Source organism: Dromiciops gliroides, chromosome 1 (genome assembly GCF_019393635.1).
Source record: "Dromiciops gliroides isolate mDroGli1 chromosome 1, mDroGli1.pri, whole genome shotgun sequence".
Taxonomy (NCBI): Eukaryota; Metazoa; Chordata; class Mammalia; order Microbiotheria; family Microbiotheriidae; genus Dromiciops; species Dromiciops gliroides.
The window spans coordinates 439,520,194-439,533,776 of record NC_057861.1 but is presented as its reverse complement, the minus strand read 5'-3'; the positions used below and the strand labels follow the sequence as shown (position 1 = coordinate 439,533,776).

The 13,583-nt window shown below is 37.0% G+C and overlaps 1 protein-coding gene across 1 annotated transcript in view; it reads right to left on the bottom strand.

Moving 5' to 3' along the window:
• Positions 1-13,583, bottom strand: part of MSH3 (mutS homolog 3) — a 211,709-nt gene that overhangs the window by 184,589 nt on the left and 13,537 nt on the right. Inside the window, exons 5-8 of the mRNA XM_043977192.1 lie at positions 13,256-13,372; positions 11,803-11,920; positions 9,751-9,896; positions 3,775-3,941 (exon numbers count right to left, since the gene is read on the bottom strand). Coding sequence (XP_043833127.1) covers positions 3,775-3,941; positions 9,751-9,896; positions 11,803-11,920; positions 13,256-13,372 — 548 coding nt within the window. The remainder of the gene's footprint in view (positions 1-3,774; positions 3,942-9,750; positions 9,897-11,802; positions 11,921-13,255; positions 13,373-13,583) is intronic.

Here is a 13,583-nt window from a genome sequence, read left to right as displayed (position 1 = left end):
TATTATTGTTGTTGCAATAATAAACCTCACTGTGACCCAGCAATTCCACTTTTAGGTCTTTTTCCCAAAGAAATCATGGAAGGGGGAAAGGGACCCACATGTACAAAAATATTTATAGCTGCTTTTTACATGGTAGCAAGGAATTGGAAGTTGAGGGGGTGCCCATCAATTGGGGAATGGCTGGACAAGTTGTGGTATATGAATACAATGGAATACTATTGTGCTGTAAGAAATGATGAGCAGGAGGAGTTCAGAGAAACCTGGAGGGTCTTATGTGAGCTGATGATGAGTGAGATGAGCAGAACCAGAAGAACATTGTACACAGTATCATCAACATTGAGTGTTGACCTACTGTGATGGACTATATTCTTCTCACCAATGCAATGGTACAGAAGAGTTCCAGGGAACTCATGATAGAAGAGGATCTCCAAATCCAATAAAAAAAAAAACTGTGGAGTATAGATGCTGATTGAACCATACTATTTCTTTTGTTTTGGGTGCTGTTGTTTTTTTTTCTATTTTGAGGTTTTGCATCACTACTCTGATTTTTTCTCTTATAACAGGATTAATGCAGAAATAGGATTAATGTTATTATGTGTATATATATGTGTGTGTGTGTGTGTGTGTGTGTGTATATATATATGTATGTATGTATATGTATATAGATATATAGATATATAGATATAACCTATATCAGATTACCTGCTGTCTAGGAGAGGGGGGAGGGAGGGGAGGGAGGGAGAAAAATCTGAAATTGTAAAGCTTGTATAAACAAAAGTTGAGAACTTTCTTTACATGTAACGGAAAAAATAAAATACCTTATATGTAAAAAAAATAATAAAATAATCAACCTTACTGGTGTTTTGTAAGTTAATCTCCCTTTAAAGTATTATATAAATGTAGTTTACTATAAAAAAAAAAGATGAGTAGGATGCTATCAGAATAACCTGGAAAGACTTAAATGAGCTGATGCAAAGTGAAATGTACTGTATACAAAATAACAGCACTATTGTAAGATAATCTGCTGCGAATGACTTAGTTATTTTCAGCAATGCAATGTTCCAAGACAACTCTGAAGGACCTATGATAAATGCAATCCATCTACAGAGAAAGAACTGATGGTACCTGAATACAGATGGAAGTATATTTTGTTGTTGTTAGTTCCTTTTTTCTAAAGTTTTTTTGTCTGCTATGTTTTGCACAACTGCACATGTATAACTTATATTGAATTTCTTGAGTTCTTAAGGGGGGGACAGGAGGAAGGAAGAGAATTTGGAACACAAAGTTTTAAAAATTGATGTTACAATTTGTTTTTACATGTAAGGTGGGAAAAATCCTAAATAAATAAGTAAATAAATAAGAATAAATTCTAGATTCTTTTCTAACAAGATCAGGTATAAAACAAAGTAAGGATGTCTATTATCTCCACTATTATTTGAGATAGCTCCAGAAATGCCAACTTTAACAGTAAGATAAGAAAAATAAATAATGGCTCTATGTACAATCAAAAAAGAAACAAAATGGTCTCCTTTTCCATATTCTATAATGTTCTACTTAGATAATCAATAAAAAAATTAATAGAAACAATAACTTCAGCAAACTAGGAGGACATAAAATAAACCCACAAGAATCGTGACCCTTTCTGCATATTGCCAAAACAAAACAAAGCAAAATAGTACAAAGAGAGGAAAAAAAATTCATTCAAAATAACCACAAAATGTATACAATATCTGGGCATCTACCTACCAAAACACAAATGGGAATTATGTGACAACAAAATATTCATTTCAGGAAAAAAAAGACAGTTGTGAGCAAAAATAGACACTGAAGAGAGCAGAATGAGAGATAAGTAGAATCTGGATGGAAAGTAGGTTATGTAAAGAGGAGTATGGCAGTATAAGATTAGAAAGGGTTTCTCACCGTGAGCCTGATGTCAGTCTCTACTAGCCTCTATCTTTTCTCCAGGGCCTTCCCAGTGGGCCTTCAGCCCCATTCTGGCCTCTCCACCCCAGGGCCTTCCCAGAGAGCCCTGCATCAATTCATCTGAGATATAGCAATCTATCTCCTACCCTCTGCCTTTTTTCTCTGAGTTGACAGAGTAAAAGAGTTGACAGTACAATAATGGAAAAGAGGCCTCCCCAGTAAGCTATGTGCCAGTCCCAGATCTGGCCACTTGCTTCCACTGGCCTCTTTCTTCACGCCAGAGCCTTTGTTAGTGCCTTGGAAACCACCTACCACCTGGTATTTCTACTTCCTACCTCCTGACGAGCCTCTTCCAGGCTTGTTTCTGCTTGCAGTGAAGTGGACTTTCTGGGCCTCAAAAGACAAAATATGACCACCTTACATAAGAATGGCACGTAAGACAAGACCTAGGAAAGTGTAATCACCTGCCTCCCTCAACAGACCTTTCTATAACCACTGATATGACTGACTTACTCTACAGTGGTTAGCATATTCCCACCACTCAGTGATTCTGATTCCTAGCCAAAGATATACATACCCTATTCCCTATCTGGATGTGCCCACTCCCTGACTCCCATAGCTCTCAACTCTACCCCTTTATCTGTGTTCTCTAGAACATCTATTCCATAATTAAACTTGCTTTCATCTTGACCCTTTTCCTCTCTCAATCCTTCCTCTTCTGGCTGCCTCCTGATGGCATCACTGCCACCCTTTCCAGCAATGGGTGCACTGTCATTCATACCTTCTGACTCACTGGTCATGCTGAAGGAGTCAGAATATTCCAAGCTCCCTATTGTCACTTCCAAACCCTATCTCACTAGTCCTCTTCCTCTGAGATTTATGCTATTCACATTTAACACCCAATCTAGATTCTGGTGGCCAATGCCTATCGACTACCATGACATTCTTCTTTCTTCCTCGAGGAGCACAATGCCTGGCTCACAGTCATTCTCTCTACTCTAACTCCTCCCCTAACAGTGGAGAATTTCAACATACATATTGATGCTCCCTCAAATACCCCAACCTCCCAATTCTTCAATGTGCTCAGTGCCCATAACCTACTCCTCCACTCCGCCTCAGTTACACCTTGCTCTTGCCATCACCCACAGGTGTTCGATTTTCATGTTTAGGTAAAACATGAAAGAACTAAGAGCCTAAAACACTGAAAGTTTTACAATTGGATAGAAATAATTATAACTTCATTTCATCCTAGAATTACATTTACATAAATACATTACTAAGTTAAAACACACACACACACACACACACACACACACACACACACACATAGTTTTGCACCTTGGAAAATAAAACTAAACAGTTTCTGAATCATTTAAAGAGCTGGCCAGGTGACTCATGAAATAGGAAATGCTATGGGGACCTCTTGTGGTAATATTTTAAATTTTCTTTTTAAAATGTATTTCTCAATTCTTTCAAATGGGAGCCTTTATAAATGGAAATCTTCATTCTGCAAGAATGAAGCTAAAGTGAGGTAGGAAAAAAATGGCATTAACCTGAATGACAATCAACCAGTGTGGAGCTTCCCATAAAAAGTTATTTCAAATTTACATGTAGAAAAAACTAATGGATAAGAGTTATGAAATATAAAACCTGACACCCTGAAAAGGCATTTTCAAAATCAAATGAATTTTTTTTCTGGAATTAATTCTGGATGAGTTTCATAAATTACATGGTTACTATGAAAGAAATTTAGCTTTTAAGACAACTGACCTTAAATAAGGATCTATTATGAATCGCCACTACCATGACCAAATCTACTTTATTTCCCCCACAAAAAGTGTAAACACATACCTGATGGAAGTTATACTCTTAATGAACTTCTCAGTGTGATCAGAGATCTCTGATGGTAGCAGAATTTCCACGGGCTGCAATCTTAAAATGCGGGTCTCTAATTCTGAACGGGATATTGAGTCCTGGAAACTATCAAAAACGACTTCACCAGTAGCAGGCTGCACTCCCTGAAAAAGAGGTATGTCCTGTCATATGGAAAATAAAGTGTTTTGCTGCATTTAAGGAAGGAAGCAAGCATTTATTAGCACTTACTATCTGCCAGATTTCTGTATACAGAATAGCTTATATAAGCCTAACAAGTTCAAAAATTTTACAAAGATACAGGAAATATTCAAAATATCAATTAAGTATGTCATTGATCACCATCACAACAGTCACACTTATGAAAAGTATTACCATTTGGACCCTATCATAAATTTTCAAGGCTAACAAATCATTTTCCTCACCACACAATGGGAAATATTTCTTTTCTTAGAAGGAATTATAATCCTGAACAGTAGCACCCTAAACTTCACTTAAGTGAATTTTAAAGAAAACACATTTCTTAAAACCCATAAACACAGCTATAATCCATTTTAGTTTCCCCTTTATCTCAGGGAGATCACCCATCCACAGTGAAAAGAAAAAACCTTGCAGTTCTGTGATGCTGACTAAAGCAAAAGAAAAGCAGTCAAAAGAAACAAGTAGCTTTATTCAAAAATGAAATATTAATGTTTGGGAATAAACACTTAAATTCCAAAACTGGAAACAGTTTTGCTTTACAATTAGTCAACTGCCTGGGGCCAAGAACATCCATGCTGGACTAGCAAAGTGCCGACTCTATATACTATTTAGTATCATAAAATCCTCTTTGTATGCTTTTTAATGAAAGAGGAAATATTACAAAACCAGAAAACAAAACTGAATGAAGAGGGAATAGTGGCGTGGGGAGAGAAACAAGAATAACAAAGGAGTAACAACAAACAACGGTGTCCATCTCAGCATTTCAGACCTTAATTAATTTCTTCCTTCATTGTAAAAACCCATGTTTCTCCTTCAAGGATTCTTTGCCTATAAATCTGGAATCTTTGAAGGATGGATTGTCTACACATTAATATTAGTTTTCTTGAGCATCAGCCAAACCAGGAAGTAACTTCAGCAGTAACCTTACTGTCTTGTGAATGCTGTGGACTTGCTAACCAAAATAAACTTCAAGCACTAAATACACTGAACTTTTCTCAATTTAGACAACCAAGAGTCCTCACATTCTCATCATTTTCATGAAAAAGTCTCCTAATCATGAATTAGAAACTTTTTGTTGGAATGCATGTCATCCTTTTGAGGGACAAACTACTATAGATCCCTTTGAACTGCTCACATACACACACCAGGTCACTCACTTCGGTTAACCTAACTTTAGTCCTGGAATTATTCCTACAGGACATAGATTGAGAGCTGGAAGCCGATTTGTTACAATCTCCCCTCCCCCGTCTTTATAGACTCAGAACACAGATCCTCTGACTTCAAGTACATTGTTTTTTTCCACAACACCATACTGCCTCACTGCCCATTGCCTAATGCTAAGGACTAACAAGGGTACTCTGCCCTCTAGTGTGCTCTTTAGGGTTAACTTCTGACAAAACAGGATTTCTGAAAACCTTAAGCATTACACAAATATCAGCCATCGTCATTATTATTTTTATTACTCACACAAGGGCCGATATTTGACCAATGACAAGCAAGCATACCTACCTGTGAGCTGCCATATTGGTCTTAACTTAATTAGGAACACCACTTAGAACCAATCAAAAACAAATGCTGTGTGGGGCAGCTAGGTGGCGTAGTGGATAGAGCACCGGCCCTGGAGTCAGGAGTACCTGAGTTCAAATCCGGCCTCAGACACTTAACACTTACTAGCTGTGTGACCCTGGACAAGTCACTTAACTCCAATTGCCTCACTGAAAAAAACAAACAAACAAGCAAAAAAAAAAAACCCAAATGCTATGTTGAGCCATTTCAGAAATGGCCCAACAATAAAGCAAACATCATGCCCTTTGATTCGAGATAAACAGAATAAAAAATGGACCCATAATAAAATTAGATTTTTGAGGACTGTTTTGAAGACTTTAAAAGGCAGAAAAAAGTAATCGAAATTCTTGCCTGGTCAAAGGATCTCACTTGTGAATAATACACATCAGACAGGGTTCATGACCCCAACAGTTCCAAATGATCCTAAAATGGGCAGATTTCCATAAATGAGCCAGGTCATGTATTTCAGCACTATGGTAGGTCTGTGATTTCTTCAGCATGGCTGAATACTCCCAAGTATTAAAAGCAGACATTGAACTAGGTCCAGAACATTAGAGAACAAAGTGAATAGACTATATAATAAAGGAGAAAGTGTGTTAACACTTGCCAAGATCCCAGGCTGCTCCATCCTTTTAACACCAGTATTCTCCCAATGCTGTACACATCATGTAACTCTATGAGCTCAAAAGAGCAAGAATTACCAATAATCCAAAGTAACAGAAAGTGGCATACATGATGAGCATCATTAAGGTATAGCATTTTACCAAAGATGGCATATATGTGAGAAGTAGCATGAAGAACATGTATGACCCAAAAAGGTGAGCCAATGAGTGAGAGACAACAGATGGACAACCTGAGTGGTACGTTGGTTAGGCTGAGGGGACAGAGACTGGACCACTGATTTCACTGGTATAGGAGAACTCCCAGGTAAGGAAACTCCTATTACTAATTCAAGTCCAAATCTTCCATACAACTTAACTATTTAGAGAGATGCCTGGAGCTAATAGGTTAAGTGCCCAAGATCATCAGCCAATATAAGTGAGGCTTAATCTTAAAAAAATAAGAGGGTAGGGCAGCTAGGTGGCACAGTGGATAAAGCACTGGCCTTGGATTCAGGAGGACCTGAGTTCAAATCCAGCCTCAGACATTTGACACTTATTAGCTGTGTGACCCTGGGCAAGTCACTTAACCTTCATTGCCCTGCCAAAAAAAAAAAAGAAGAAGAAGAAGAGGGAGGGTTCCATTCCTTTAGGCAGATCTTCTGTGGTCCTTCTGAAAAGCTTTTGCTATTGTGTGAAACCTAGGAGACTAACCTAGCTGACCATTAGGATTTTTTCTTCCTACATGGCCTATCCACCTCCTATTCCAGGTATGCATTCCTCTTAAGGATATTCTTTACACTGCTTTTCCTGAACAGTTTGTCACTGGCAAAATATCACAACCTACTGATGGTCACCATGCACTATTACACCTAAAGATTACGACTTAGTTGCTTCTCACAACAATCACTTTACAGGCTCATTTAAGTCACAATTGACTTCTATCTTGTGAGGCAATACTGTTCAGTCTTCAACCATCCTCCTGCACAGTGCAAACCAATGTGCACTGTAAACTTGTGTTGACCTTAGCTAAAATGTCTCCTTGGCATAGAGATTAACTGGAAATCCTTGAGCATAATAAGATTATACCTTGTTAGGGATGTTGTACAATTTCTATTTAAGTGCAGGTTGGAAGAAATTAACTATGAGGTCCCCTCCAACTCTGAGAGTCTATTAAACACTTGTGGGATAGAACAAGTTCTGAGTCCTTTCAGCCTTATTATGACAATGATCTCTCTAAACAACGGTGATGGAGTTAATGTCTCTCCTTTTTTTTCATTCCCTATGCTTGGATGGAACTTGTTCTCTAACAGATCTAGTCTAGTTTGCCTATCTTTATCTTTATCTCTATCTTTATCCTTTCCTTGAATTTTGCTTATTTTGACCTTTGCATAATTGGCCAATGATCCACCTATATGCAGATACTTGATTCTGAAGTGACTATGGAAAGAAATACAAATTAAAACAACTCTGAGGTACCACATCATACCTATCAGATTGGCTAATATGACAGAAAAGGAAAATGACAAATACTAGAGGAGATGTGGAAAAATTGGGATACTAATGCACTGCTGGTGAGTTGTGAACTGATCCAACCATTCTAGAGAACAATTTGGAACTATGCCCAAAGGGCTATAAAATTGTGCACACCCTTTCATCCCACAATATCACTATTAGGTCTGTATCCCAAAGAGGTCAGAGGAAAGGGAAAAGGACCAATCTATACAAAAACATTTAGAGCAGCTCTTTTTGTAGTGGCAAAGAATTGGAAATTAAGAGGATGCCCATCAACTGGTGAATGGCCGAACAAGTTGTGGTATGTGATTACGATGGAATACTATTGTGCTATAAGAAATAACAAGGGGGCAGCTAGGTGGCGCAGTGGATAGAGCACCGGCCCTGGAGTCAGGAGTACCTGAGTTCAAATTCGGCCTCAGACACTTAACACTTACTAGCTGTGTGACCCTGGGTAAGTCGCTTAACCCCAATTGCCTCACCAAAAAAAAAAAAAGAAATGACAAGTAGGATGCTTTCAGAAAAACCTGGAAAGACTAGCATAAACTGATGCAAAGTGAAGTAAGCAGAACCAGGAGAACATTGTACACAATAACAGCAATACTATACAATGATCAACTGTGAATGACTGAGCTATTTTCAATAATACAATAATCCAAGACAATTCCAAAGGACTTCTATGATGAAAAATGTTAGCCACCTCCAGAGAAAGAATTGATGTAGTCTGAATGTAGATCAAAGCATACTTTTTTTTTTAACATTTTCTATTTTTCTAAGGTTTTTTGGTGTTTTTCCTTTTGCAACACTGTTAATATGGAAATGTTTTGCATGTCTGCACATGTATAATCTTTATCAAATTGCTTGCTGTCTCATGGTGGTGGGAGGGGAAAAGGGAGAAAAATTGGAACTCAAAATTTTAAAAAAGAAAGCTAAAAATTGTGTTCCGATATAATTTGAAAAAAAATGTAAAATTTTTCAAATTAAAAAAAGTCAATGGCTATGGATGCTAGTAATTTTTCTATATGTTCAGATATAGTTGATTTGATCATTCAAAATGGTGTTATTTGATGCTTGCCTTCCAATACGCTCAAGAAAAGTGCTCACAAAATGTCCCTGCATTTCATGATCCTGAATCTAAATTTTCCAGCACAGCTTTCACTGTCTTCCCCTGAGTTCCCTTCATAATGAAGTCAATTATCATCAAAGTACACATTGAATAAAAGTTACTTTCTTCACAGGATTTCTCAACTTCTTCACCTTCTGCAATAGATTGTTTTCATAATGACATGTTCATTTATATTCATCTTGAGAACTGATTGCTTGGCAAGATGACCAGGTATCCTATGAAATAATGTTTCTTTTGCTTTGGGGTTACATAATAAAGTTCTTCCTGCCAACCTCTGGATTTACATCTCAGAGGAGAGCCCATGAGGCACAATATAACAACATTATGTCAACTTCATTTAAAACAATATCAATATGGCTATAGTTCAGTTCCTCTAGTATTCCTAGGTAAGAAATGAGACATCAAAAGAGGACTTTAGTGCATGACAAATAGACACTTAAAATGACTGGAGATTATGGAAAGCAATACTGTGTAAATTATATCTGTAAGGTGGATCAAAACTTGACTTAATATTAATTTTTTAATTAATTTAATCCTTTTCTACCTCAAATATCTTCCCAAGTCTAGATATCATTTTTCCATAGTTACGTCAATGATTAACACACTATTATTTACCTATGTTCCCAAAATGTATGATGGACTTATCTTTAATTTGTAAAATGCTTTCCTCTATGTCATTGTTTTCATTTCACTATCCTAAAGTACTGTCCATATGTGTCCACATAAGTATGTCCATCTTAAATTGTAAAGTTGGCTAACTCAGTGAAGTTCCAAAAATAATTTCACAAAATGGTGGTCACAGTTAAGCATATAATAAAGACATTTTTATACTAATGATGTATTAGAAAAATATTTTACACCATATCAGTTGTATGTACTATAACAAGTTTTTATAGTAAATCTTTATCAGATATACTATCATCCAAATATTACCCAAATATTACTTACCACAATGCCAATTGTGATATTCCCCTTTTGTTTCTCTTTCATATTTTCTTTATTTTCACAGATGCAAATGAGATAATTGTTACATGTATCACTTGCTATTTCTTCAACATTTACAGGGTCATCCAGCTTGATCAAGGGATTCACATTTAATAGTTATTAAAGGAAATAAAATTGATTTGTCCTACTCCTAATAATAACAGCAAATCTATTCTCTCCATTAAGAAAACTGATCAGGGGCAGCTAGGTGGCACAGTGGATAAGCACCGGCCCTGGAGCCAGAAGTACCTGAGTTCAAATCCGGCCTCAGACACTTAACACTTACTAGCTGTGTGACCCTGGGCAAGTCACTTAACCCCAATTGCCTGACCTAAAAAAAAAAAAAAAAAGAAAACTGATCAGTTATCCATGCTCATGCAGTATACCTCGTTCCCATATAGCTTTGTATTCTCATGTTTAGTTAGCACCTAGTCTTCTTTACTTTTACTCTAAGTTCCAAAAGATGATAGATTTAGAGCTAAAAGGGACCTGAAAGATCATGGGGTATTTATCCCTCATTTTATAAGTGAGGAAAGTAAAATGCAAATAGGCCCAAGGTCAACCAGGTGATAGGCAGTAGGGTAGGGATTTGCAAAAAGCTCCTTTGACCCCAAAACCAGTGCTCTTTCTAGAACTGCAAGAAGTCTGAACTAGGCACTTCCCAGCTCTATGATTCTAGGGCTCAGATTATTTAAATGCAGCCTGCTGGCACAGAAACCATATCCTCAAAATAGTCTATCTTCCTACTTACAAAGCATCATAAAAATATGCATAATACCCTGTGGATACTCAAATAATTACCACTCATCTTCCTGTGAGTTACACTACTTGAGATCTGAACCCTCATCATAAAATTAATGCCAAAAGTAAAAGCACAAATACACCAAAGCACCTAAGACACAATTTAAGTAACCTCCCTCTCTTTACCTTAAAATATCTAGTAACTGACAAGAGAAAAAAATGAAAAGAAATAGAAAGAAATGGAAAAGAAAAAAAGAAAAAGAGAGGGACAGCTAGGTGGTGCAGTCGATAGAGCACCAGCCCTGAAGTCAGAATGACCTGAGTTCAAATCCAGCCTCAGATACTTAACATTTATTAGATATGTGACCCTGAGCAAGTCACTGAACCCTGATTGCCTCACAAAAATCAATTACTTAATTCATCAGATTTTTGAAAAATAAAGAGAAACAAAGAATGAAAAGAGAAGGTAACTACATGGAAGAAATCAAGTAAGACCTCAATTAACACACTTTTTAAAAACAAAGCTCCCTTTAACAAAAATTGGCCTGAGTACTGCGGGATTTGGAAGAAGTTCCAAATGTAATAAGGCAGCAGCTGAGTAGGAGGCAGTTATATGAGCTCATGCACAAGAATCTCATGAATGGACTAGAGGCCAGGTTCAGCAGGGGAGAGAGATGAATGGCCAGTTGAAATGGCTATGCCACACAGCCTATGCATTTGTGTGTGTTAGGCTGGTGAGGGGATCTTTATGCAGCCTCCCTGCCACCAGAATTCACCCTGGGATTAACAGAGTTTAACTAAATGGAACAAGAAAGTTGTTACTCAACTAACAGAAAGAGATTTGCCCTGAAAAGAAATGGCAAAAAAAGGAAACCCAGGCCCTGGAACAGAGTCTTATGCATCTCAGATTATTTCTACCTTTGGAAATGAAGTTTCTGACCACAAACCTAACCCTGTAACAGTCTCTCCAACAACAGCGATATCATAATATAATTGCATCTTTACCAAAAAATAAAAGACATTAATGAACTATTATTGCCTTCTATCAGGCCATTTCCAAAAATCTATTTCCTCAACCCTAATTCAACTGTTTTCCCCACTTTGATACTAACATCTTCCATCAAAAATCATCATATTACATACCCACATTTTGATATGCATTCTTGCTATGTCAAAAAGAAAAGAATTATAGAAAGCTATCTTCATTAAAAAAAAAACTCTACAAAAAGCATTAGAAACTTTTAAAAGCTGAAATCATCAACTCCAAAAGGATATCTTCTCCAATAAGTGTAGACTTAGTATAAAGAGCAGTCAATTTTCGGGTAAACAGTGAACTTTTATTCTCTCCAATAGCCTTCAGTGCTGCAGTTTCAGTTTGCTTGACTACTCCCACCTGTAAAAGAACATGCCAAAGGGATTTCAGAAAAACCTGGAAAGACTTACAGGAACTGATGCTGAGTGAATTAAGCAGGACCAGAAGAACACTGTACACAGTAAAAGCAACATTGTGTGATTATCAACCATGATTGACTTAGCTCTTCTCAGTAATACAACAATCCAAGACAATTCCAAAAGACTCATGATGGAAAATGCTATCCACATTCAGTGAAAGAACTATGGAGTCTGAATGCAAATCAAAACATACTATTTTCACTTTTTTTTGTTTTTGTGGCTTTTCCCTTTTATTCTGTTTCTTCTTTCACAACATGAATAAGTTGGAAATATGTTTACATGATTGCACATATATAACCTATATCAGATTGCTTAGGGAGGAGAAGTGGAAGGGAAGGAGAAAAAATTTGAAACTCAAAATCTTATTAAAAAACGAATGTTGGGGCAGCTAGGTGGTGCAGCGGATAGAGCACCAGCCCTGGATTCAGGAGGACCTGAGTTCAAATCCAGCCTCAGACACTTGACACTTACTAGCTGTGTGACCCTGGACAAGTCACTTAACCCCAATTGCCTCACCAAAAAAAAAGAATGTTGAAAACTATCTTTACATGTCAATGGAAAAAATAAAATACTATTTACAAAAAAATATATAGGCCATAAAAAAATTTTAAGTCAAATGGCAGACATTAAAATACTTACATTTTAAACCTAAGAAAGGCTAATTCATGCACATGAAATATACATAATGCAACACATTACTAGTGTGGAGAGACCAGATTCTGACAGTACTATATGGAAATGTTAAGAAGTTTAGGCAGACAAATTACTTAGTATCCCTCTGCCACATATGTTGTTTTTGTTGGTGGTGGTGGTGTTGATGTTGTTCAGTAGTTTCAGTCATGTCCAACTCTTCATGAACCCATTTGGGGTTTTCTTGGCAGAGATACTGGAGTGGTTTATCATTTCCTTCTCCAGCTCATTTTACAGATGAGGAAACTGGGGCTAACAGGGTTAAGTGACTTACAACATAGTTAGGTACTCACACAGTTAGGAAGTGTGTGAGGCCAGATTTGAACTCAGGTCTTCTGACACTAGGTTCAGTGCTAGTCACTTCACCACTTCTGCCACATTTCGCTGCATTTTTAAAAAGTGACCAAAATATAACTCAATGATGACAGAGACCCAAGAATATAGACTAGGAAAAACAAATTTCTCCCAAATATCAAAATATAAATATAAGGTCTTTCAATCCAGTTTTAATTACAAAGACTCATTTTTTCTAATGTCTAAAAGAATGTCCATTCTCATTTACCAACCAACAAAAGCCAACGCTCACCTTATGTCCTTTTGCCACAAGGCGGCGTACATGAACAAAAAGTCTGTGAGTAGGTATGCTTGCAGTCATAAAGTTGTGATCTAAATGGCAGTATATGTTGAGTTCCCGTGCCGCAATCTGCAAAATACAAATATAAATGCATACAGGCTCGCTAAATCCACAATCCCATTTTCCTGTACAGAATCCAATGCTTTCCTCCTTTTTTGCAAAATTTAACTGCTAGAACTCAAGGACTAGCAGATTAATCTGAAAGCTTTTTATAAAAATACACAAAAAGATTTTATCTCCCTAAACAAAACCTAACAGTGCTGTGTTTGCCTGCAGAATT